Source organism: Drosophila obscura, unplaced genomic scaffold, assembly GCF_018151105.1.
Source record: "Drosophila obscura isolate BZ-5 IFL unplaced genomic scaffold, ASM1815110v1 contig_36, whole genome shotgun sequence".
Classification (NCBI taxonomy): Eukaryota; Metazoa; Arthropoda; class Insecta; order Diptera; family Drosophilidae; genus Drosophila; species Drosophila obscura.
The window spans coordinates 1,399,442-1,426,185 of record NW_024542824.1 but is presented as its reverse complement, the minus strand read 5'-3'; the positions used below and the strand labels follow the sequence as shown (position 1 = coordinate 1,426,185).

Sequence of the window (26,744 nt, the reverse complement as noted above, 5' to 3'; positions counted from 1 at the left end):
TATTTAGAATCTTTACTATACTTATTATGCAGAAAGCTGATTACCGGGCGCCTTGATCTTGGAGACCTCGTTTGTCGTTATCATGACGTGACCATATTGCAAAGAAAGCATGTACAGATGGCTTGAAAACCCTAAAGTGTATATACATATTTCCTTGATTAGTCTCGGGTGATCTGTCATCGACCGACGGATCATATCAGGTAAAGCTGACAGCCGTAATTGCATCCAAACAATATTCTAGTCAACAACAGAGGGATCATGGTGCGATTTAGAAAACAGTCCTTTAAAAGAATGGGCAGAGTATTAAACACATTTTAAAATTGTTGCGCGAGTAAGCAACTATTATTCGAATGGTACCGCATAGATTTGGTTTTGATAAGCTCTGATTTCGTGCCGACTCATCTTTCCGAGTTGGGGCTGAAAAAAATTTATAAATTAGCATTCAGTTTCACAAATCGACCACAGTCGAACTCAGTTCGAGCAGTAGACAAGTTGTGAGTTGAGTTGTGTGAAACCGAAATTGTCGAACGAACCCATCAAATATTCCAATTAAAGTAAGTATAGAAGGAGTATTATTTCCAAAGGGTGGCAGCACTAGCAAACAGCTGTTTTCATCATCGGAAAGGAAAAAACGTGGAGATGAGATGTTTAAATTAACTCCAAAACGCTAGGAAAATTTCGCCCTTCGGCACCAACAAGCACCAAAGAGCGCCACCGTAAACCCCAAAAATATATTCTCTGCAAGTCCGCTCCCGCTCCCGACACAATTCTCGCGAACGAGGTATAAATTTTGAAACTCATAAAAAGTGTGCGCTCTTTTTCTACAGAACCGTCGCAAAGATTGGACGTGTGTTGGCTGCGCTGCTGATTAGGTTGCTGTTAACACATTAGAGAATCAGTGTGTACAATTTATTAAATTAATAGTAGTTCCTATTACTAGTGAACAGTATACAAACACAACGCCTGTCGAATAGGTGACCTTTTGTAACTGCGTGTCGGTGCGTGTTAGAATCCGTCGTTGCTGTGCTATTGTGTGTGGTGACAGAAACACCAGGCGTTCGCCGCATGAAAGGAAAAAGTAAAATACGCTTTGTGATTATATAAAAATATACACTTTGCGAAAAGCGTGCAAAACCGGAAAATGTCTAAAGCTAAAAAACAGCACAGCACAGCAGCGGCGGCAGACTACTCGGACATGTGCAAAATAGTTATTTTGTGAGAGTGTGGAAAATCAATTTGTTCATGAATATTCTCCCCATCAACTAATGCCAACTGTTTGCTTCCTTTTTTACACAGCTTAATCCACAACACAACTGAACCAAAAGAATTAAACGAATTCCAACCAAAATGCCGCAAAAGACAAACGGACACAGCGCCAATGGTTTCAATGGCAGCAATGGAAATTCCTATGACATGGAAGATGGACAAACATTCCTATTTACTTCCGAATCTGTTGGCGAGGGACATCCAGGTAAGTGCGGTGTTCCCGTCCCTTAATCTATAGCCCAGCCTTCTGCAATTGCATCCCAGGTATCTCCTATTGCATCATAGTGCGGCCATGCATCTGCATATATGAATACACACATAGATGTATATATATATATGCAGGTACACATGAATCGAAATTAATACATACATACGCGTACTCTCGCACTTGGCGTCTGCGTTAGTTTTTGCGGTGTTTCTGCGTTCTGGTCCTAACCTAACCAAATTTTTTCTCCAGGAACTGTGGCCTGGCCCCAGCTCCAGCTAGACAGTCAGCTTGTTTTGTTGAATGTGGCTGCTGAAACCTTTTGTATTGCAATGCTGATGCGGGCTGAGATCTAACAAAATGGCGGAAGAGCTCTGGAACGCGCACCTTTGCTCGAGCGACTATACCTCGTTGAACCTTCTTGTTAATACAATTTACGCTTCTTTTGTATTCAGCTGAGATTTTTTTAAAAATCACGAAAAACGTGCTTGTTTACTCAGCAGTGGTCGCCTCAAAGCATAATTTTTTTGGGGTGACCAGCGAAGGGGTCTATAAACACATGTATGTACATACATACATATGTACTTCAATATGCCGGTTTTTGAGCCATATCGATGGGGCCTTGGTAGATTTTTTGGTAGATTTCATTGGAGATGCAATTGATGGATCAAAATATACCAGCTGGCGCCCTGAACCCTCACAGAACAAGCTGTCTGCCGCAAACAGCTGGTCACTCTCTATCCCCCACACAGCTGCGACCCGACCCAACCTTCTGCTTGTTGGGCCGACTGAATATATAGACTGGTTCTTTATCGTTCTCTACTCTCCGCTCTCACATTCGTAGATTTTGCGTCATGCGCACCATGTGCTTCTGGGACTACACATACATGTATGAAATATTCTTGCCACCGTAGCCGAAGGCAAATTATGGTCTCACTTTGTGGATACATATGTACATATGTATACACATGCATATGTATATATACTGTATGTTTTTATGTACTTGTACATACCGAAGCCGATCAAAACAATGGCCAAAATAAAACAAATCCACGTTGGAAACCAACTCTTTGGCGCCTTGTGTGGCAACGAGTTACTCAGCTTTTAAAGCTTATCTTTCTAGCGAAAGGCCAACCACGTGTTTCGCTCGAGCTGCCAATTTGTTTCGCCCAATATATTTGTTTATATCAGTAGGTCCCATGTGTATGTTCCTGTACGAACATACCATATGTATAGGTAGATACAGATACATATGTATGTACGTACTAATATTATTTGCTGATAAGAGAGAGAGATCGACCTTTTATACTACGCATTGATTGCTTTTACCATTTTATAACGCTAATTAAGTAGTCTCTATACGACAGAACTGATATTTGATGAGCGGGGAGAGTACCCTGGAAGACCCTGGAAAGTCACCATTAATTTCACCTGTCTCCCTATGATGAATGAGTGAAGTTTTCCGAAAATTATGAACTAGGTCTTATTAGGGTTTCCCAACGCATTCGAGACTATCAGATGTTCAGTCCCTATGTGAATTAAGTCGCAGTTAATTTCTTTGGAATATTTTTTGTATGTAAGCCCATGTGTTCAGCGTGTTTCCAAGTAATAGTGTTCTAAGAACGATCACTTTCTTAGATGTAATCGAGACAATGCGCCATTCAAATGAGTCAACAATTTTGTACTTTTGCCAGCTCATGGGGCAAGGAAGTGGAAAACTGTTGAACCCCCCATTGCTAACACAAGATTGGAATTCAATAACGCTGTTTCCAATGAAACCTGCCGAAAAGTTCCCATTTCGCAGGCGTGTTGCGTCTCATTACGCTGGCAACGCGACTGGTGTCACTTTTGGCGGCGTTATATGATTCCGAGGATCTCATGTGGATAGTCTTCTTTTTATTTTTGTTTAAATCTTTTGTTTTTAAAGCGGCATCGCAGCGTTGGGCTTGTGTTCTGAGCTATAGACATAAGTGGCATTGAATTTCGCTGTCAATCGCATACTGAATATTAAAATAAACTGCATGGCCCAGCAATTTTAGCTGTCGCGCCTGGGCGGCGACAAATGTCGAGGGAAAGCACATATCTGGCAAATATTTGGCACACTTGCTCTACTGGCCCATCCTCTCCCTCCCATTGTCCCGTGTAGTTCTGTATTCTGGTACACATTTTCATATCATGTTCTCACTTTCTTCTCTTTTTTTGCAGACAAAATGTGCGATCAAATAAGCGATGCTATCTTGGATGCACATCTCAAGCAGGATCCTAACGCCAAAGTAGCATGTGGTAAATTAAAAAAAATACGCATCAAGCAAAACCACTGTCGACCACAAATCTGGAAGAAATATGCCGATAAGGCCATTTTTTTTTTGTCTGTAGTGTCCGTCCATCAGTAAATAAACTCGTCTATAAAGTAAATATTGGCTCAACAATCAACGCGTGTATAATGCTAACCGCCCAATGCGGCACCCTTGACAAATAAAGAAATGTGTCGAATCCAGAGTGGCCATTGGGAAGCTTTGGACCCACTGAATTTGCTTGACTTGCTGCCGCCGCGTTGTTTTAAAGCCAAAATTAATCTTTCTTTTATTTTAGAAACTGTTGCAAAAACGGGCATGATTCTGCTTTGCGGCGAGATCACATCGAAGGCAGTTGTCGATTACCAGAAGGTTGTACGTGAGACAGTCGAGCATATTGGCTACGATGACTCCTCCAAGGGTAAGTTTGAATAGGTCTATCGTAGAATATACAGACATTTTTGTGGGCGGGATTTCAGGAACTTATCGTTACACACATGTAAAGCCAGAATTAAACTTAAACCAAAATCAAATCAAAATAATTAAAAAGGTTTCGATTGGAAGACCCTAAATCTGCTTGTCGCCATTGAACAACAGTCCCCAAACATTGCCAACGGTGTCCACATCAACCGCGAAGAAGACGACGTCGGCGCTGGTGACCAGGTACAGCAAAGAATTTCCGTTCTCCTACTACCGCTTAGCACTAAGTGATGCGGAAAAGTGTGTGCGTTTGTTCGTTACGTTTATATTTTGTTCAATGTTCCTCTTAAATCGTATTTTTATCCCATTTACTTTGCTCGCTCACAGGCCAACCTGAGTTTCATTTCATTTAAAAGCGATCAATCAGCCAGATATATTATTCCATTCTAATAGTACTTTAATATCACGCGACTACAAGCCTAGTGCCAGGAAGATTTATAATTTTAGTTCAACAATAAGATTGGATCAACGATCCCATTACATTGACATAAATAGATTATTTCGATTATTGTCTATAAACTTAAGACAGAGAATTTTACATGTTACATTTACGATTAGAACGCCTCGAGCAAAACAAAACCATTTACTGGGCTCAAATCATTGCATATACTCATCTTGAATTACACTTCGGGTATTCTAACGACATAAATGCGCATTCTACCAAACTAATTCTTAGGCATACCCGATGTACAGCTTTCACGAAAGCATTTCTTAAGAACCCATATGCCAACAGAAAATATGTATTGCATGTGGATTATTATTAAGGAACTCCCTGCAGTTGTCCCAATCACAGATGACTACAGGTATGGTTTTCTAGATACAGGTGCTACTACTAGAAATACAATTTTAGTATAATGCTCATTGCGGTGGATTGATTTGTTGAAGATGGAAGATCCAGCAATGGCTACGGTATCCCACATCCTTAACTAATTATAAACATTTTACATATAAACTAGAATAATAGGGTGAATAAATTCATTTGTTATACATTATTTACAGACATTTTCCCTGTGTGTGTGCAATATTGCTGCGCTATTTTCTTTTATTCTTTCTCTCTCGTTTCATGTGTACAAAACACGATACCAATATCATATCTTATTCGATATTATTCATTTTGCAACCGATTTTCAAAACTCAAAGGTTTCGATTTTAAAACGTGCAACGTGCTTTTGGCATTGGACCAACAATCTCCCGAAATTGCTGCTGGCGTGCATGTCAATCGCCCTGAGGAAGAAATCGGTGCCGGAGATCAGGTGTGGATTAGAAACAGTAATCAGTAAAATAATGGCATACTCGGCATGCCGAGGATCGTATGCCCTTTCCAAAGAGTTGCGCCTTAAGATTTCTGTCATTTTCGTCATTTGATTGCGGGTCTCCATAGCTATTTAATCTGTGGTTTTGGCTTAGTCGGTATGATAACTCTGTTGGAAAGGGTTTTACCGCCACTAATACAATTTGATGTTGCACAAATTTATAATTGTTTCCTATATCTACATTTGCGTAACTAATTGAAAGAGCTTATCAAGATTTCTTGATTACAATTGCGATTACTTTTGAAATCATTTTTTCAATTGCTATTTCTGTACCAAATTTAATGGAGTTGCAACATCGCAACGCTGGCACATCCCAAACATGCACTTCACCTCCACGCTTGTTATTTGAAGCCAAAAAAATTCGATCATCAAATATTTTTGATATATCTGATTCGGCCTTTTATTCAACATATTGTGCAGTTTAGTCTATTGTTTCAAATAACAAATTCGCAAAATCAAGTCACACACTACTGCATAATTTGAACAAAACATACATACTACATACATAGATAAGTACACTCTCTTATTCTTTTATATACACCAACACTATCGGACTATTACTTTTCATACTCAGTTACGGCATCTCTACACCCCAATCCTATTATCTAACTCTTGTTGCTTTGATCATCATCCCCTCTACTAATCCTAAATCTAAATGTATTTTACTCATTCCACTTATAATCGGGTAAGGCTTTTTGGTTTGTGTTGCTTTTGTTTGGCGTAATATCATAAAGAGCAATACTTAAGCGATTTTTAAACTACTTTCAGGGAATCATGTTTGGGTATGCTACCGATGAGACCGAAGAATGTATGCCTCTCACCGTCGTGCTGGCCCACAAGCTGAATGAAAAGATTGCTGAGCTGCGCCGCTCGGACGTCTTCTGGTGGGCTCGGCCTGACTCCAAGACTCAAGTAACCTGCGAGTATCTCTTCAACCAGGGCTCGGCAGTGCCCAAGCGCGTACACACTATCGTTGTGTCTATGCAACACTCGGAAAAGATTTCGTTGGAAACTCTGCGCTCGGAGGTTATGGAGAAAGTTGTTAAAGTTGTCATTCCCGCCAAATACTTTGATGCCAACACCATTGTCCACATCAATCCGTGCGGACTCTTCGTCATTGGTGGTCCGATGGGTGACGCAGGTCTAACGGGCCGCAAAATCATTGTGGATACCTATGGAGGCTGGGGTGCACATGGCGGTGGTGCCTTCTCCGGCAAGGATTTTACCAAGGTTGACAGATCTGCGGCGTACGCAGCACGCTGGGTTGCCAAATCCTTGGTAAAGGCTGGTCTCTGCAAGCGTTGCCTGGTTCAGGTCTCGTACGCCATTGGCTTGGCCGAGCCTCTGTCTATCACTGTGTTTGACTACGGTACTTCCCATAAATCACAAAAGGAACTGCTCGAAATTATCAAACGCAACTTCGACCTCAGGCCCGGCAAAATCGTGAAGTAAATAGAAACTGAGCCGCAGGCCAATTATGAACATCCTATATTTATATTTTTATGTTATGTTACAGGGACTTAAACCTGCGTCAGCCGATTTACCAGCGCACTAGCACATACGGTCACTTTGGACGCGACGGATTCTCGTGGGAGGAGGCAAAGCATTTGGAGATCAACTGACTAGACGCTGACGAACCGCTGCCGCCGTCACCTTGTGCTAAAAGGCTAAAGCCATCAACAGAAACAGCAACGTAATTTTTAGTTTTGTTTTGAAAAGGTTTAAGACGGCGAAGCAGGCAGCATCCGCCTGCGACCTCTCTTGGGCTTTTGTTTCTAACTGTATCTACGCTCTACGCTATTTAATTTAAATCAATTCGATGTGTGCAGTCCACTCACACAGCATAAGTTGTAGTTGTCATACTATCAGCATATATTTACTTAATAGAGAGCTCCCCTACAATTGATGAGCTTAAGGTATACATAAACATAGTATAGATTTCTCGCTCACATCTGCTACCACAAAACAAGTAGCCAGCCATCCCAACCCGACCCTCTTGTAACCGGCAATGTAATTTAGTTGGCCTCTTTGAATTTGTATAAAATCTTGAATATGTTTAGCCTAGAAATTACACACATATATCGTGTTTAAATTGTAAACATATTTTTGTATCTTTTATTATTGCTACTATGTGTTGTCGATTGTGCGTTGTATGAGTTCACCCAAAAGTTTTTAAACATCATGATTGTATACATATTACACTTTGTCCTTGTATTTCTGTAGCCAACTATAATGTATTTTCCTTTACAAAAATATATTAAAGATCCAAACGAATGACCTACATGCACATATGGGTATTTTAATTGTAACAGTATAATAGGAATCACCGCAATAAATAAACAGATAAAATAAACAGACAACCAATCGAGAATGATTGAATGGTGGAATTTTAAAACAGACCCAAAAGACTCTTATTATAATAGTTAATATTTATGGATCTGTGTATTGTACATACGTGAAACTTTCACAAAATAATGATCATTGCAATAAACTTAATCGACAACTTATCTCTTTTGTTTCCAGTTCCCGTGGGCCTTTATTGAGAAAATTTGGTAAGTTGTATGTATGTATAATCTAAAATACAATACATGCATAGTTTTTTGTTTATAATTATTTGAATGTATCCTGTATATCACTCAACAGCTTGGCCGTACAATTGTTCTATGCTATAATCAACATGTTATAATACAATTTGTCACAGCATGGCGCAAAAACTAGCATATGGCATTTTCAGATGAAAATATCTTGAGAAAAACTAGAATCTCGGATTAAACTACGTTTGGGGTACCAGCACCAACCTTTTCCTGGTATATGAACTTCATGCTTAGTAATTATATGAAGTAAAATTAAAGTATTTGGTTAACAGCTGAAGGACGTAGGCAAAAATTTGGTTGGATGACGATTTTTTCAGTCGCTGTCGTATCATGACGTACGCCGAGACTGTAAAGAGCATATAAAACCCAATCAAGCAGAAGACAGACCACAAATAGTGCATGTTTTCAAAGCCCAGAAAAATCAACAAGAACTGAGATTTCTTGAACATACAGAACATTTCGGTGTCCTCGCAAATTGTATCGCCTCGTCCATAGTCGTATAACGCTGCTACTAGCCCCTCCATACCATGGCGCAAATAGCTAAGAGACATCAGGAATCGCATGATAGGGGAAATGTATGTATCTTTGCCGTAGCCAACGCCATATATAGATAGCAAGATCAGAGGCACTGCCAACACTGGTCCCATGAACATACCATTCTGAAAAGGTGACAAGGTGATGAGGACTCGACAAACAATCAACTGATAAACGAACTTACCACCAAGCTTAGTCTACTGGAAATCAGTAAGCCAAAACTATCAGAAGTTAGGGCCGTAAGAAAGGCTATCGTAAATAACATAATGAAGCGGAACCATTCCAGAGGCTGGCTGGACATTAAGTACACAATTGATAAATAAATGACGGCCAGTACGAACATCGATGGTAATTTGGCAGAAATCATCGCAGCGTAGTAGGAGCTCAGGCGGTACCACTGGTTGAAGTATTCCCTCTTCAACAGATTTATTTCCGATGGAACTGTTGACCCAAAATGATAAATTAGCGTGTATAGGGATAAACTAACAGACATGACTTACAGTAGAGCAGTACAGGCATCATTGGCAGGTACAGGTAAGCTATTATAATAGTGAACATAAATCCGAAGTTGAATAGCGCTTTGGAAGCCAGGCGTCCCACTCCAACATAAAGGCCTCCCACGATTAGTGCTAGCACTATGTTCATGTAGAACTTTAGCTTGATGTATGACTGGAAGATTTAAGGATGTTAAGATGTGTTGTGTTGATCCATTTTCTTCGTTACTTACTTTGTCCCGCCACATTTGGAGTAGCATTCGGGTCAGCAGAAGCTTATACTGCATCCACCAGCTAGATTTGGATTGCAATAGCTTTGGGTTTATTTCCTCATCGAACTGCTCCATTTCGTAGAATGACGACGCGCCGGATGTTGTGTCGGTTTTGGTGGGTGTGGTTTTGCCTTCGTCCGCTGTTGGAGTCCACCGCGTGACCTTGCCGTTGGCAATGAGCTCGACCATTGGCTCCTGGTAAGCATCGCCATACTCGTGACAGGCCACCTCAATGATAAAATCAGCCGGGTTGTAAGTGACAGGACAGCTCAGACCCAAATGTTGCATGTAGGGTACAATGTTGCTTCCACTTCCTTGGTAAACGCATTGACCTTCGGCCAGTACGTACACAGTGTCAATCATCTCAAAGATCTTGGCAGAAGGGGTATGGATTGAGCAGATTACTGTGCGGCCGCCGGCAGCTAACATCTTCAACAGCGACATACACTGCGAGCTAGACAGATCGTCCAGACCGCTTTTGGATCTTCAGTAAGTATTTATTTAAAGATTTAAAACACTTGTCAATCGCTTACGTAGTGGGCTCATCAAGGAAGAGGACAGGTGGATTATTGACCAGTTCAAGAGCAACGCACAAACGCTTTCGTTCACCTCCAGACAGCCTTAGAGCCTTTGTATTTTCTGATCGTTTTAGGCGTAGCATTCCCAAAATTTCATCGATCTGCACAAAGTTTATCAAATTACTTTAAATAGAAATATGTTTCTTTTTATTTATGGTCCTCACCACTTCTAGCTTTTGTTTTAGGCTCAGATCATTTCCCAGCTTCAGATGGGCGGCCAGGAGCATCATTTCGAGAACAGTAAATTGCGGATTAAGAACATCTGTCTGAAATGCAATCAAATCAACCTTAAGGACGACATTGCCTATAAGCAAAGCTCTTATACATACCTGCATTATGTATCGGGACATTTTTCGGAAAACTCGCATATCCCTTGGATTGTTGTTGACTAATATCTCGCCGACATTGCCAACAGCCCTGCATAGGATATCAATGTTTAAGTAGCCAGTATGTGAAAATCAGCTTGATATGTCTTACCCAAATCCTGCAAGCAGGTTCAGCAGTGTTGTCTTGCCAGCTCCTGAGGGTCCCATAATCGCGGTCAGTTCATGGGAGCGAAATTCCCCATTCACCTCCCGCAAAATCTTCTTCGTCTTTTGGGCTGCAAAAGGGTAATCGGTAAAAAGGGTATAATAAGTGAACTTAAAGTGATTGTATGATATGGTGTGGTATAAATTGTGGTTAAATGGCACATGCATCACATGAGTATAGAATTGACGTCGATAATTGTGGTTTAATATGTGCATTTTAAGCCGCAAAAAATGATCGGGTAGTGGGACATGCATTGCAATTACTTAGAAAATTATGCCCAATTATCATTCTTAATAATCAAATATTATACACGATACGTTCATTAGAATTTACTTAGCTGTAATGAGAGTCAGTTGCATTCGCATTCACTTACCATTGCATCTATCCGGAACTTCAAAATTTAGTCCCGTAAACTGCAAATTAACTGCTGGCCAGGTTGGCAAATACTTTAATCCGGTAACAGATTGAAAATCCTCTGAATATTGGGGTAGTTCAATGCTTATGGCATTAATGTCGCTGCTATACTGCAGCGAGCTATTTTGGGAGTTGGTGCTGCCTCTGATGCTACTGGTGGTTTGCATCTTGATTGCCTGTTAATTAGGAATTAATGCCGTTTTTTAGGTTGAAGTTGCCCATGAAATGATGAATTGATGAATGAGCCTCAAGTAAATGAGAAGTGGAACTTTGCTGTAGGCGTTTAATATTTAATTGAATTATTTTATAAACATTTTTTAAATCTAGCATCGGTGATAACCTCTCTATACTTTTCGACGCGATCTTCGACGGCGGTCTGTATTTCTTGTCGGTTTATTTGTATAATGGAAATTAATGTGGAAATAAGTAAACACATTTAAACCAGTTTGTCAAAAGTATTCACAGCTTGTTCGTTTTTCAAGACTTTTTGTATTATTATTCTAATTAGCGATGCGGGAACTTGAAACCTTTCATCCCGCTACAAGTGAGTATTAGCATTTATTACAATTACTTACGCTTCGATACGACTACAAAACGCGCTGCTTTCGTTCTGGAAACAAATTTCGCACTGAGCAAAGAACTTTTTAAATGAATTTCATTTCCCCGGCTGGAGCGGGATCGCGCGAGTGTTGTGCCAGAGCGCAGCTCGAAAAATAAACTCAGATTTTCAATTGATTGAAAGTAGTACGGGAACGACTAGCAGCCGCAGCATGAATTCTGACCGAGTGACTGACTGACAGGCTGGTTGGACAGCCGGCGCCGGCTGACTGTATGCCGATCGCATCTGGGTATTTGGGTGTGTGGGGGAGAGTAAGTGTCACGGGTTGCTGGTGAGTAATCTCGGTAGAGTCAAGTAAACAAAACTTGTCCAGAATTTTGCAACAACCACGATTCGCTGTCTCAGCTGCAGCCGTAGATAAGCGGAGCGGCAACTTCCAGTTCAAGCAGCTGTTGCAGTAACTGCACAACAGTAGATTTGGGGAATATAAATACGTATAGAGAACGTTATCAGCTTGAATACACATACATACTATGTACTATATGTACAGGAGGGCATTAGCGGAAGTTTCATTCAAATGGTATTTAATGGCGGCAGTTGATAGCTATGTGTACTTGTCATTGTTTATCTTTTCTTGCCTCTCATTGATTGCATGCTCTATATAATTCTCAGCATAGCTGCATGCAATATATATAAAATGATATATGTAAACGTATTTGAACCGCTGCAATTGGCTTTGTTCGTGGAAAGTCTTTAGCGGCAGTGTATGAATACAAAATAGGAGCTGAAGCCGGTGGAACAGGGTGCGTGACCAATGGCCTCACTGTATACATTTGAGGGGTACTATTTTGGCAACTCTCTTTTCCATATACTCTTTATAAATATATCCATGAGTTTGGAAGAGGTGCCGTTTAAAGGGTATGCAAGAGGCGACGTGCCAACAGATTCTTTGTTTCGTATCTTGACTTTTTTGTGTGAGTAATGGTAATGGCGCATGCAAATGCATTGAAGCGGCGAATGTTGAACTTTGCTTTGACTGTGCGATATATGATTAAAAATCTCACATTGTCCACTGACGAATAATACATATACATATGTATTTATGAAGCATCGGATAATTTCACCATACCATTATAATTATATTCGTATACGACTATTCGTATGTACGATTATTTACAGATTTATCAGGGCATATTCAGTGACCGAGCTTTATTTTGGTGCCCCAGGAGCCGATTTGTCTGACGTAAGCGAGCATCAACAAATGCGATACGAGAAGCGGGCTCCATCCGCAGTTAGATAGAGAATTCTGTGGATTCACAGTGTTATCGCCGACTCCAACCGGATACGTTGTGCCTGTATTTCTAAGTGAGATAATCCCGACTGCAATCAGTTGACTTTTCAGCTTTCATATATATATGTACAGCTGTGGCATAAATAATAGCACCATGACACTCAATTTTCTGTATTGAAGGATTTTGTTTAAACAGTGGTATTAATGAACGGTTTAAGAACTATATATATACTTTAGTGAATCTAAGTTTCCAAGCAATAGTTTGTATGACTTAAACGAAAATTATCAAAAAGAGGAATTATTCAGGAATGAGGCGGCAACAAAAATAGCACTGATCCAAAATTTAAAAATACAACTTTAAGAAGCTTTCCAAATTTTTCACAAATTAGGTTAGTTTAGTTATATTCAAAGGTTAATATTTTATTGTAAAGCCTTTGGAAGCAACCACAGTGTCTCAGCGCTCTCATGAAAGTTCACCTAATTTTCGCATCTTTTCTGGGGATATGGCTCCACCAATAATGCCTGATACCCCAAGCAATATTGTCCTTGGTTTCGAATTAGAAACATATTTTTTAGCTTTAGCGCAGTTTTTCATGGTGTTAATATCTGGCGACTAGCGGCAGCATACATTAAATACCTGACTGAACCACCTCGAGCTTCTGCTGGCTGTTTTGGATCATTGTCCTAGGCGACCACAACGGCATCCACATATAGGCAGCACGTTGTTTTAATTTGAATATGACAGTTGATCCACATCTATTTGTGCGAGTATTGGCCACCCAATAATCGACAAGCATGCCCATGAAATGATACTTATCCCTGAGGTTTAATGGTTTTATATATTAGCCAGGGGTTTTTATCTGCATTAGGTGCTGTCATACATAAGATTATAGCCTTTTCCACAAAAAAAAAATTTCTTCTTCGACCACATGAGTTTCTTGGACAACCCAGTGTATTTGCATACTGCACCACTTTGCCCCATGGCTTTCTTTCTAAAGTGGATTTTTCCACGACTTTTGGCACTTAATTATGTTCTTGTATGGACTAACTTGCCATCCTTGCCATTTTTTAGATCCTTTTTTAGCCTGGGACGATTTATAGGGTCCTTCTGTCTCACAGCAGTAGTTGACCGGAAATGGCGGTATAGCGGCTTTTATTCCAGTGTTTTTGTTGGTTGCTTGTTTTAAGCATTGAACAAGCCAATGATCAACCACAATTGGATTCACCTTGTAGGGCCTCTGGGATAAAAGTTTTGATCCTCTTGCTTTATTCTTACCTAAAGGCTTTCTAAGGCCCAAAACTAATTTTATTTTGTCAGTTCCTCCACAACTACTCACCGAATTTTAATTTAATAGAACATAAAATACAAAGCTGGAAAAGTAAAAGTTTTTATAAAAAACCAATTTAGGCATTTTTGTTGCCGCCCTATTCGCTTCTTTTTGGAAATTGCCTAAGTAATAGAACCGTAGGAATTTGAGAGAAGCACACCTACAGAGAGGAAACAGACACCTAATGATATTATAGTGAGGTCAAATAGTATGAGTGACGTTTTGAAACAATAAAGACTGTAGTACCAAACAGTGCTATTATTTCTGCCGCAACTGTATGTAGTTTGTTTCAGTCGTTATCAAACGGTTGATCATAATGATTCCCTTAGTTGACCCCAAAATCGATTTAACAGTACTTTCTGATTGTATGTGCTAGCCTGAACCGGCGGCAAGAAATATATTTTCCATCTTATTTTCGTACATACACAACCACAATCACATTCTCGCAGCCATTCGACTTTCAGGTTCAACGAACGCGCTTAGATATTGCTGCTGGTGGGTATTACAGTCTTTACAGCTGCGTAAATGCACCACTCACTGGCACTAGCCACCACTACAATCGGAGACGGAAACTAGAGGGTCATAGAGCTCCATTGCACTTACTCCACTTTCTTTTTGTTGTTGCTATTCGCGTTGGCTTTCCACTCTCTTTTGCCTGGCAAGGCAGCTGTTTACGGGTGGCATGGATGGTGGGAGACTGAGAGTCGGAATCAACAACGACAACTGCAACGAAACCGGCAGCAGCGACGACTTGTTGCACCAACGACCGAAAAGGTACTGAAAGCATATGAAGGAAGAACAACAGAGTGGCAGTCCCCAACAGATTGCACAGGTTCCAGCACACATCAGACAAAGCAAAGTATAAAGAACACTTCTAGGCAAAGAACAGGAGCTTTTTTTCATCCTCTGCAGCTGTATCACTTGTCAAACTTGTTGAGCAGCCTCAGGTTTTCGTTACAGCAGGATATACATAGTTTATTTATAGTCATCCCACAGAAATGTTCTCTTCAATACTCGTATAAACAGATGCCCATGCCCCAGTGGAATTCATTGTTCACACTTGGAGCGGAAATGGTATTGCTACTGAATGCAGAACTTGATACGAAAAAATATATATTGCATGAAATTTAAAAATCATTCTCAGAAACTTCGCAAAATTATGGTGATTATCATAAATGAGCACGCCTCACACTGCAGTCGCTGACATTACAAAAGAATTTCTAACATATTCGAGGCAAAATTGCAAATTCATTGCAACGGCTTTTACAGAACGCATGGCACATATTCCTATTCCGAAGAACCTGTGCCTTCTACATCTATATTCATTTTAATTGTTTGGCCAATGATCGCCCCCGCAATCAAATTACGAAGAAATAACGGACTTTCAAATTGATGTAGGCAATTGGCTATCCAAATAAATCATGATATACTTTTGGGCTTTTCGCTATATCTCGTTTACATACCGGTTGTTTTCGTAATTAAAATTTCGATATCGATCGAAAGTCTGAATCCTCACAATCTTGGAAGAGTAGGCCTTTCGCCGATCTGACCTCATTTGCATCCTGTACCTATTGTTTTTTTTAACTGGTACTCGAAGAATATGTCTGTTTGTCAAAGCCCGCCGGTAAATTCTATTGATGTTGTTCATTAAAAGCTTCGATCTGGTTACAGTGTCTAATCTCATATTCTGATCATATAGATTGTGTGTACCATAGGTTCCCGGAGTAAATGGAATCGAGAGTTTTTGTTCGACATTTCTTTATTTCCTCCACGAATGAATTATAAATATATATGTGATTACAAAATATGCTTGGCACTTAAATACCATGTGCATTTATTAGAAACCTGTATAAAAAGTTGGTATAAAATAGTTACATACAGGCGTAATGCATCTTGAATACAAATTTGCATAGATTGCAATGCTTTTGTTGTTGTACATGTACATGTACATATGTACATATGTATGTAAATTGTATATAAAATATGTTTATTCACAGACGACAATATATAATTTCTTCCTTGCTTGTACACATTTCAAAGGTCACATGAAAATATATTATTTTAATATTATATTGGATTTGGCAAAAAGTGTGATTTGATGTTTCCTTTACTTATAGCCCTATATTTGCTTACTCCTTAATGTTTTGTTCAATGTTATTCAGTTTGATCAAATGTTATCGTTTTCTACATCTGGGCTTGGAATAAAGCGCCTATCTACGTGATAATGCATTTCGCAACTAAAAACTAGGCAAAAATAAAATGTACAAGGATTAAATATGAAGAACCCAGAACGTTTTGTTGATAACTAAATAGGTAGGTAGGCACATAGAAAGCTTTTAGAACCGAAAAATTTTTAACTTAACAAAAACTTAGCGCACAGTCTTTAGCTTCCAGCGCAAGAACAGGTACGCTGAAATGCGCAACACCACAAAGATCACAACAAGGGCCACAATATCCAGGGTAAAGTTCGCATTCACCATGTCCAGCTCCTCCAGCGTGGTTATAGGCGACTTGAAATGGCAATAGGTCTGGAAGCATCGTAACTTCTCACGCTCATATCCGTAGGTGGCTAGAGCGGTGCCCTCGAAGCCGTAGCGGATGTACGACAGATATGTGATCCAACGTAAGTACACCGGTATAGCGTCGAACGAGACGAAGAAACCGGAGAAGAGCAGGAATGGCACGGACATAACCGGGGCAAGGAAGACTCCGTTCTGGACATTCATGGCAGCTCCAACTACTAGACCGACGGACTGAGCGACGAAGGAGATGAGCAGGCAGGCCGACAGGAACATCGAGAACCGGAACAGTTCCCATGGCTGCGATGTGAAGTAATAGACGATTGATACGTAGATGACACAGAAAATAGCCTGGTAAAAAGAGAAGGAAAATATTCATTCTGTGGTTCGTTTAAAGCAATTAGCAGAACTCACTTGAAATGGTAGATCAGCTACTGATATAGCCAGATAGTAGGACTTCAACGAATACCAGCGATTGAAGTTCTCCTTTAACAGCACGGGCATCTCAAGTGGAACTAAAAAAAGTTTAATTTGATATATGAGTACGTACATAAAATATAGGGTTCGATTGGTTGTTAAAAAACTTACATGATAGAATCGTTATGGTCATTGAGGTGTACATGAGGAACAGCATGTTGAAGAACAAGAAACCCAGGTTGCTGAGCACCTTGGCTCCATCATTGCCAATGTCGTAGTATAGGGCACCAATCAGAAAACCAACCAAGAGATGAGCAAACAATCGCAGATACATAAGCGTCTATAAGAAAAAATTGTCAAAAAGCATTAGTATAGTATCAGTTATTGACTCTCTAAAATTTTGCGTAGGCGCAAAACTTACCCAGTCGCGATAACTGAAAAGCAAAGTTCGCTTGAGCACCACCCAAAACTGATGGAACTGCGACGTCGGATACCGCTCCGGCGATGTAATCTCCTCCGAGAGCAAAGCCGTTGTACAGTTGTCCGTCTTCTCCACATCAATCATGGCATCGCCTTTCTCATTGGTACTGACCACTACGGTGCCAGCGTTGGTGTTCTTTACAATATCGTTTACCATACCGTTAAGCAAACCATTGTTCAAGGTCAGATTATCCTCGTACTTGCTTCCGCTGACGTTTGAGGCATCGTTCTTGTCTAGGATGGCCTTCAGATTTTGTACTTTCACCAGATCATTGCGGGCCTTCAGTCCGGCGTAGTCCGCAGAGGAGCGGATGTCCCTTTTGCCATTGTCGATTGCCTCCACCAGTTTGCGAGTGTGATCACCGTGCTCTCCGCAAGAAACCTCTATGACATAGCTTGCCGGGTTGTGGTAACTGGGGCACTCCAAGTTCAGGGTGGAGAGGAATGGCACCAGCTGCTTGGTGCTGCCCTGGTAGACGCACTGTCCATCGGCGAGAGTGTACAACTGATCGAACATCTCAAAGAGACGAGCGGAAGGCTGATGGATGGTGCAGATAACTGTGCGTCCGCCTGCGGCCAGCATTTTCAGGAGATGAATGCACTGGAAACAGGTCGAGCTGTCTAGGCCAGAGGTGGGTTCATCAAAGAACATGATTGGCGGATTGCTGACCAGCTCCAAGGCAATGGATAGACGCTTCTTCTGGCCGCCTGACAGATTGCGAGTCATCGTGTTGCGGTGCTCACTCAGGCTCAGAGTCAGCAAAATGTCATCGATCTGTAAGAGACATCTAACTTATTAGCGTGCTGAAATTTCCTTGTGTTCCCTTTCAGTAACTTTTATTTTTGTCTGGCCGTGATGACTTGCAAGACCTTTTGTAAATAGGGAAAACAGACTTCCATAATGTCACCTCCAAGTATTGTGATATAATCTCCCAAAAACTGGTTCTATTAAGCTAAAAATATGCGCCGAGAATATAGCTACTATACAGACATCTAAGTCTGGAACTTTTATTTAGCTTCTCCATTTGCCCAATCGAGTCTGCTGTCTTTATGTATGTATGTATGTTATTTGTTTTATTTTTATATATTTATTTGTCGATCGCCTTACCATTGAATTCTTCTCAGGCTTTGTGAACTTTTTGCTAAGCTTTAAATTCGTTGCCACCGTCATCGCTTCCTGCACAGTTAGATTTCCATGTAGCTGATTATCCTGCATTATGTAGGCGGATAACTTGCGGAAAGCACTCAGGTTGCGCTCAGCGCCATTCATGGTGACGCTTCCTTCGATGCTCGACGTTCTAAAGGCAAAAATTAAACCGTATTAAATGATTTCATAAATTTGGTTTTGCAAATCCAACAAGTGCTGATCCTGGCCATCGTAACACTTATATGTATGTAAGATTCCATCTAATAAAGTTCTCGTTAAATGCATATGCTTCCTATTTTTGGCAACGCCGTGGGAACAGTTTCTTCAGTGGTTATCATTGAGTTTTGAACACAGCTAATTACAGACATATATAATCAGGCCCCTTTTTTAACTGTGCATATATTTGTGTGTTATAAGTGTATACTTATATAAAAGTACAAGTGTGTATGTACGTCCACACATATGTACATATATGTATGTAGTATGTGCACGCGATGGGGGGACTGTTGCGCAAAGAGGTTGGGTTCAAAGTTCAGCAAGCTAGTAGCGTATTCCCACACAAGTATTTAAACTAATAAAACACAAACAAAGCGAGGCGCTGATTACACTGTACATACATATGTACAAAGCATGACAAAAATCGGCTTCCTGCGATTCAGACAACCTCTCATACTCATATCGATTCACGGCTAGCGGCTTGTCCGCCTGCCTAGCTCCTAGTAACAAAAGTAACAACTCAGCAAGTTAATTTGAAATGTTTATGATTATTATGCCGCACAGCAAAACTTCAACGTTTTCAATAAACGAATAAAGATAATAACTTTGGAAGGGATGTCGGATGAGGATTCCTTGCCCGCAGTGCATAAATTATATAATTTCAAAGAACCCATTCATGTGCTCGTTCAGAGTCGCGAAAAGGTCGGCGGTTCAAGCTCTCTGAGAGGCAGTGTACTTATCAAGTACATATATGGCTGATAATGCACGGCTGGCCAATATACATACTCGCCCAAGCACTCGCACAAGCACTCGCACTAGCACTCCCACTAGTACTCGCACGGCGCAACAGGAACGGTATGCCGTATATGTATTTTGGTGTGATTCTACAAGGTCAGAAACATACATATGTAGGTATATATACGTAAATATTACTCCAGCAGCTACTTGTTGTGAATGCAAATTATCAGCATCAGCCAAACAAACCCAAACTTACTTGTAGCCAGACAAAATATTGAGCAGCGTACTCTTGCCAGCGCCGGATGGTCCCATAATGGCTGTAAGCTCTCCTGACTGCAGGCGCCCGCTGACGCCCTTCAGAATGGTTTTGGCATCTGTAATAACAAGATATGAAATCAGTGGTTTGGGGAAATCTTTAATCAGGCCTAAAAATAGTCTCCTTCTGATTAAATTGACGTCATTGAAACCAAGCCACTTAAATACTCCGAAACTATCAAATGTAGTGTTGCATTGGTCATCGGACGATCAAGTGTGAAGTGAAGTCAATCGGTAAACAAAATACTAAAAGTCTGACAATCAAATAGCATAACTCGGTCATTGGCCCCTGCGAGCGAGCTTTGTTGCCTTCCATCTCCAACTCTCCACCTCCACCTCTACCTCCATACCTCCATCTGGAAGGCGTCTGAGCGTTAATGCCGACAATATAGCTGTGTCTGAAGATTTAAACGGATGGGCTCAATCGGCTCCAACGATTCCAATGAGCCCTTAAGCAATATCAGATAGTCCTTAAAGTTTTGTGGGCCACTAATTGCGCTTCAGATTGTGGATGCTTTCAATACCAATAGGTTGTATTATTTTTTTGAGACGATCCGCCTCAGAATCACATATTTGCCTATTCTTTGAAAATAAAAAACAGCTTAGATGATCAGATGCGGAAGTGCCTTATATACACCATATGAATAATATAAAAAAAAAAACCTAAAAAAAACATCTGTGCTTGGAGGAAAATGCTAATAAACCAGTTTGATCTCGCGCACGCGTTGTTATTCGCAATTGCCGGCTACGAATCTTCGCCAAAGATGGATATGTCGACCATTTGTTTCGCGCTCAGGTGATGATCTTTTGACAATGATGCGATCGTCACAAACTGCGATCGCGTTATTTTCATTCATAGTGCTTCGGGGCTGTGGAGTAGTGGTAGAAACAATTAACTTAAGAGCTCTTTTATTAAATGGTCATTACAAAACAATCCACTTTAGGCGTGTCATAACGCATGCTAGTTATACTAGTCTAGTCATTTGCCATTCGCTCTTTCGTTCAGAAAAAACTTGAATTGTAAAAAGCTCTTGCATACATATGTAGGTTGCAATGGTGTAATTTAGTTGCTCGTACGCTCGACAGCTTACTTCATTACAAAATACGGCGCAATGTAAGCTGGCAGTGAACCTCAACTGACAGACTGCGACAAGCAAGGTTCATACTAGCGTAGCCACTAACTAAGCAATGTTTCGCGTTGAACTGCCGAATGAAAATTAATATTGCAGCTGCGACTGGCCCACAATTCGGCCGTAACCGCCCAAACACTGGTAATGGAACTGGGGCTCCATTGAAGTACGCCACGCTTGACAAACGTTAGTCCAAACACTAAGGCCAATTCAGAGTTCAACTTATTCCACAGACACTCGTACTTTGAGCAGCCACTACGTTCGCCCCAAAATGTGTACGCAGAAGAAACTCAAGGGCATTTTAGTCGGTGTTGGGTGGTATCTGAAGAAGGGAATCTTACTTTTATATATTTTTAATTGGACAAGCAAGTGCAGTCGGCTCGAGGGTAACACTTGAAATAAAAATCTTGCATGGCCTTTTGAGAACATTCGCATGTACCTCCCATAATTGTTTACCTAAAAATCGCAAAACCCGAATACCAAAAGCGACAGTTGCTTCATCGCCACTTTACTTTGTATACGTTATTAGCCGAAAAACTTAGCACGTCTCTGTAAGTAGCGTGCCATCTGCAAATCTTTTGCATTCAGATGAAACATATACTCGTACACTTGCATGTGCAAGTATAACGTATAATTGTATGTACATAGGAGCATGTGCATACATATGCATACGTATGTATATATGTATATATAAGTATTCTTACAGACTCAATTGAGTCGTATTGCCGACCTTTGTATCTCGTCACTGATGGCTGTCATTCACATCCGACCTAACAATTTGCGGCTGTGCAAAGTTCAGCTGCTGGCGCTTTCAATTACCTTTGTACTTAGTTGAAGTTGATGCCCAACTGAATCCGATCGACCTTAAGATAAAGCTTAAACAGGCTGTGGCAGTTACTTAAAAATGGTATGGGATGCCTGTGATCTATAGACTGGACCGTTAAAGTGGATGTCCTTGCATCATTTCAACAGCATATAAAGCGGTACAGAAGTGAACGTCTTGGTATGTTTCTGCCCCATAGCTGGCTCCGAGTATTGTATTGACTTACGAATTTCTGAGAACACAGCAGCTGTGCCAATATGAATACTCAATTAATGGAAATATCGCTGGCCCATCATTACTAATTCAAAATGCCCATTTGGGGAGGGAAAAAAGGTATTCGTCACATTTACTAGACAGGTACTGGCTGGGGCGCACCACACTTATAGATATGACAGTCAGGGTGTAGTAAACATATACATATGTATGTACATATATCCCCTTGGTTGCACTTGCTTCGGAGACCCATTTATGTGCTTTGAAGGGAGCTTAGCCCGAAACCCTCTCCCATATCTATCCGCCTATGACTAAAACCTAATCGCTGTACTAGCACAAAAAGCACACACTCGTACTGACGTCTCTACAAAAAAATAAACGGAAAATAGGGGCTGGCGTAGAATGCTTTTCCTCATTAACAGCAGGCTAGCAGCCCCATAGCCAGATCCAAATCCCCCTACTTTGCTCCACCCATGTTTAGCTGTGGATACATACGAAAAACAATCGTTCATGCCACATACTCGTAGAGAAAAGTACATGGTTCGCATTCTTGATGCGATGCGAATCAACTTGTTGACTGTCCCAATAGGAAAAAGCGTTTGTGTGGGCAGTAACTCCTATTGTGTATTGTGGATTTTATGTACATACATACATATGTATGTATCGGTCAATGGCTTATCGCGGAATACTGTGACCTTTGGCCACGAGTTACTAGCAATACTAGTGTAATTAGTAATCCTATAAGCTTGCAGCTCAGCGCTCAGTGTTCTTCCAAACTTTAACCCAAGTTTTTTGTTCAGGGTGGCAACGCCACAAACAACCGCTGATATGACGCTGCGAGAACAAAGAAACCAGAAACCAGCACGAAGCCGAAGCGCAACTAAAGCAAACAAGTAAAATATGCTAAAGTTGGGGATAGATAGACCAGATAGTTAAATAGCCTTAGATAGACCAAGAGAATGAATGCACATCGAAAGCGAAAATGATGAAAATGGGAATGAGCAGGCGCGTCGTTCTTTCTTGAACGGGGGGATGAAGGTGTGAAAACTATTCATATGTAAATATGTATTTTCTAAATAAGTTTTCATGCCGTACTTACTGCTGCGGTTTCCTTCCTTGACACGGTATGTCAGGTTGTGAAACGCCAAGTCCACTGCCGGTCTCTTGGGCAAATGCTGGAGGGTCTTCGGCTGGGCGGGCACAATCTGGGCTTTCAGCTGTGCTGCTCCTCCAGTACCCAGCCTGTTGTCGTTCAATAGATTTGCATTATCGCTCTTAGTCATCTTGTCAATAAATCAATCAGGTATGGGGTTGAAAAAACAAAATGCAACCACTATACTGTATTCTGTGTATGTATTCGTATTTTGAAACTTTAACACTGCCCTGGCAGCAATTTTGCACTGCTATTTATTTGATTGCCCCCTTCTGCCCTTTACGTTCTCGTTCCCGATTAAACCACCACCGTGTGGTCTGCTCTGAGAAAATATTTCCACCCGTCTGTATGAAACGTTTTATCTGTATCCGCTTCTCCGATTTTGTAACTTTACTCGCTCGCGGGTAAATCGTAACTGATCGTAAATGAACGGGCCCCAGTCGTGGCAGTGGAACTAAGCCAGAAATTAATGCCGCCAGGCAGAGAGTATACATATATACTTGAAACACACGCAAACAGCAACAGCTGAGCAGCTGAGGCAGCTATTGCTGTGGGTTTGAGCGTGATGGCACCAGTTCTTGTTCGTATTCTATCGAGCGACACAATGGGTGCCGTGCCTGTGTGTGTGAGCGGTAGTTGCGTTATTCTCAGAGCGCCGCAGAAGAATTCCTGAGTATGTATTCTGTTCGTGTTCTCTGGGAAATTTAGACCCCGCTGGGTATGTATTCGTTGGGATTTCATCGATACTATTCAATTACGGAAATATTTCCCATCCATGAAAACATGCCATGTACTATTTTTTATGCTTATCGGCCAGGCCTTGTACTGATAGTTTATTACAAACGATTCTGCGCGTGGTAGAAGGCATTCAATATTAATAATCCTATCAGTTTGATAATAGATTGACCGTTTCCGATAATACAATGCAATGAATTATTTCTTAGTTAGGAAGCACAGTTTTGCTGATAATAAAATCGGGTATTTAATATTGTAAATACTAGCAGACCCGCGTGCTTCGCTGCTTACTGCTTTAATGTTTAGGAATTAAACAATGATAATCAAAAGCAACAAAATAACACAAAATGAAATGAAATAGGCGTTCAAATACAAACTTTTGGACCAAATTTAAGATCTTTTGATTAATTTTTAATTTGAGGAACCTATTTATGGAGAAGAACAAATTTGTTTGTGCTAACCATTCTATCATTTCAAAAAAAAGAAACCGCATGCAATTTGGTGCACGCGTTGCGGAGATAGCCGCTTACACACAGATTTTTTTATACAAATTTATAGTATAGATGTTAAATTACAAGTTCATGGCTTTGGGGAATCTGTGACTCATGAACTGATTCCATTGACGTATGGACTGCTTCGAAAAGCTTGGTCAGTATCTTGCTGATAACGGTTTCGTTCAGTAGATAAAGTACCTTGTACTTTGAAACCTTTTATGATGTAGCGGAAAACACAATTATGGGTTTCAAGTTTATAACTGGATACCTTGTATCGGCTGTCGATAAGGGAATACTCGTTTGAACAAACAGCTGCATACATACTTATGTACATACATGCATATATGTATGTACATATATATGTACATATAAGTGTTCAGCTGTAGCTCATTTACAGCAGTGAGGTAGGGTAGGCTCCTCTAATTGTATGTGACATGAGGTCATTTGAAACGCATATTCGATTATAATATGTATACATATGTAGCTCGTGGGAGTTCCTTTGCCACCACCAGACTTTTTTTATATGCGAATATTTAGTTCTTTTGTTTTTTTTCAAACGGTTCACAATATGCGTATTGACATTGTTTCAGTTAGGTGAGGAGAGGCCTTGGATGGAGAATTACTTGGTTAAATTAGTAAACATGTTCTGAACGCCAAAAATCTGAGCATACTTGCATACAAGCTTCAGCATAGCTGCACTCAAAAGTCTACTAAGAGCATTGCCAATTTGAGCAAAAGTGAAACCGGTTTGGTGCATTTTGTCGAATTCGAAGTGAAAAGAGGTAGTGTGTGTATAAATGGGAGTCATTTTCCAAGCGCAAGCCCAAATTTACTTGGTGTTTTCCTTTGATGCAGGCGTTTCCAGTTATGCAAAGGTGATGTATTTCCACAGCCGTCAATTTCCGATGACTCTTGTCGTGGAAATAACTAAGACTCGTTGAGGTATTCAAATCACGGAGATATCAACGATTGGCAGGGATTAAAAACCGGTTTTACTTCTGGCCCTTGTTGCTGTTTACCGGGAAAAATTGTGGGCTATTCGCAAATGATCTAATTTCATAAAAATGCCCTGAAGTCGTACGAACTAGTAGCGGTGCATTTTGTTTGCATTTAAAACCTCACACTGCTGTGTCTACTACTTACAGGTTATTGTTCTCCAAAAACTGCTTCCAACTGTTATTGTCCATGATAATCAACCCTTGAAGAAGCCACAAAAAAACTGACACAGGTCGAGCAACAAGTAGCCTTCGCAAGCTTTGGTCATAAGAGCCAAATTGAAATTTTAATCTTAACGTGGCATTCGGAAAACAAAACTGAATAGTAAAATTCACTTTGTTGTTGATACAACCGCTATTCAATCAGCGTCCGAGACTTTCCTTACAGCTTGCGAAAGAAAACTAAAGCCGACCATCCATTGAAAACGGTGCTTACAACTGGAAAAGCGTAGTACGAGTGACGTGACTGAAAATGCAGGCATAGTGGCATGCCACACACCAACATACAGAGCTACATAAAAGTAGGTATATAAAAATACTTTCCATATATGTATATACATATATGTATATGAATGCAGCGCATGGATGGTGGAAACCCGTACTCGCTCACATTTTGGTATTTTGCGTGTGGTTCACTTCACGGATATGTTCGTACGCACACTAGCCTATAAGTATGTATGTTTTTCTTTTAGTTTGCTGTATTTTTGTTATGTCAGACAAGCGGGAAACTACTTGAAAGCTTGTTTTCCCGCCATTTGCCTTTTTTTGGATCAGGACGTGCCGATTGTTGCGTTGGAGCAGCTTATAGGCCACTCAGTACTGTGTTCGAGTGTACCGTTGTACATAGTTAGGAGTCAGTGTTGTCCGAGCTCTTACTTTCAAAAGCCATGACAAAATCTGGTGCTCGAATAGACCCCTTGGAATGACTTTATACAATTCGAAATTTTGAGCATTAGGCCCCCTGTGCTAGGCCTAAAAGCATGCAACGGGCTTTGGTGGATTCCATCTATGTTTGCAGCGCAAATAAAACACAGAGCACAGGGTCGCGATAGCCATTTCTATATTAAGAAACTGAAACAGTTTTTTACTCTAGTTCTCTTTTCGAAATAGCAAAAAATGGAACCGATTAATTTCATAGGAAACCTTTCATCATTCATCAGCCACCCTATATAATAACAGCTGATCCAACAGCCCCAATAATATCTTGTTCATGTGA

General features: G+C 40.6%; 3 protein-coding genes across 10 annotated transcripts; 1 reads left to right on the top strand and 2 right to left on the bottom strand.

The window, feature by feature from the left end:
- The first annotated feature begins 454 nt into the window (after nucleotides 1-454).
- LOC111074147 (S-adenosylmethionine synthase) lies at nucleotides 455-7,845 on the top strand. Of its 5 annotated transcripts, none has more exons than XM_022366816.2 (7): nucleotides 455-554; nucleotides 1,297-1,471; nucleotides 3,677-3,754; nucleotides 4,064-4,186; nucleotides 5,386-5,498; nucleotides 6,327-7,006; nucleotides 7,075-7,845. In XM_022366816.2, exons 2-7 carry the CDS (start codon nucleotides 1,348-1,350, stop codon nucleotides 7,178-7,180), a joined length of 1,224 nt encoding a protein of 407 aa, XP_022222508.2. In that variant the 5' UTR covers nucleotides 455-554; nucleotides 1,297-1,347; the 3' UTR covers nucleotides 7,181-7,845. The 5 variants fall into 5 exon arrangements, with proteins under 5 accessions (XP_022222508.2, XP_022222509.2, XP_022222506.2 ...); XM_022366817.2 differs by lacking the exon at nucleotides 455-554 and adding an exon at nucleotides 630-781; XM_022366814.2 differs by lacking the exon at nucleotides 455-554 and adding an exon at nucleotides 794-898.
- LOC111074145 (ATP-binding cassette sub-family G member 4) lies at nucleotides 7,749-14,932 on the bottom strand. 4 transcript variants are annotated; one of them, XM_022366811.2, is made up of 11 exons: nucleotides 11,551-11,891; nucleotides 10,935-11,151; nucleotides 10,508-10,631; nucleotides 10,360-10,447; nucleotides 10,195-10,296; nucleotides 9,986-10,131; nucleotides 9,414-9,927; nucleotides 9,187-9,355; nucleotides 8,871-9,127; nucleotides 8,604-8,811; nucleotides 7,749-8,498 (listed from the first exon to the last, which is right to left on the bottom strand). In XM_022366811.2, the coding sequence occupies exons 2-11, from the start codon at nucleotides 11,140-11,142 to the stop codon at nucleotides 8,383-8,385; spliced, it is 1,932 nt and encodes a 643-aa protein (XP_022222503.2). In that variant the 5' UTR covers nucleotides 11,143-11,151; nucleotides 11,551-11,891; the 3' UTR covers nucleotides 7,749-8,382. The 4 variants fall into 4 exon arrangements, with proteins under 4 accessions (XP_022222503.2, XP_022222499.2, XP_022222502.2 ...); XM_022366807.2 differs by lacking the exon at nucleotides 11,551-11,891 and adding an exon at nucleotides 14,757-14,932 and having other exon boundaries at nucleotides 7,749-8,811; XM_022366810.2 differs by having other exon boundaries at nucleotides 7,749-8,811; nucleotides 9,414-9,906; nucleotides 11,551-11,899.
- Nucleotides 14,933-15,894: 962 nt separating this feature from the next.
- Nucleotides 15,895-23,720, bottom strand: LOC111074103 (ATP-binding cassette sub-family G member 1). The gene is made up of 7 exons (XM_022366744.2): nucleotides 23,251-23,720; nucleotides 19,927-20,044; nucleotides 18,678-18,867; nucleotides 17,511-18,344; nucleotides 17,261-17,429; nucleotides 17,087-17,187; nucleotides 15,895-17,023 (listed from the first exon to the last, which is right to left on the bottom strand). The coding sequence occupies exons 1-7, from the start codon at nucleotides 23,432-23,434 to the stop codon at nucleotides 16,523-16,525; spliced, it is 2,097 nt and encodes a 698-aa protein (XP_022222436.2). The 5' UTR covers nucleotides 23,435-23,720; the 3' UTR covers nucleotides 15,895-16,522.
- Between the last annotated feature and the right edge of the window lie 3,024 nt (nucleotides 23,721-26,744).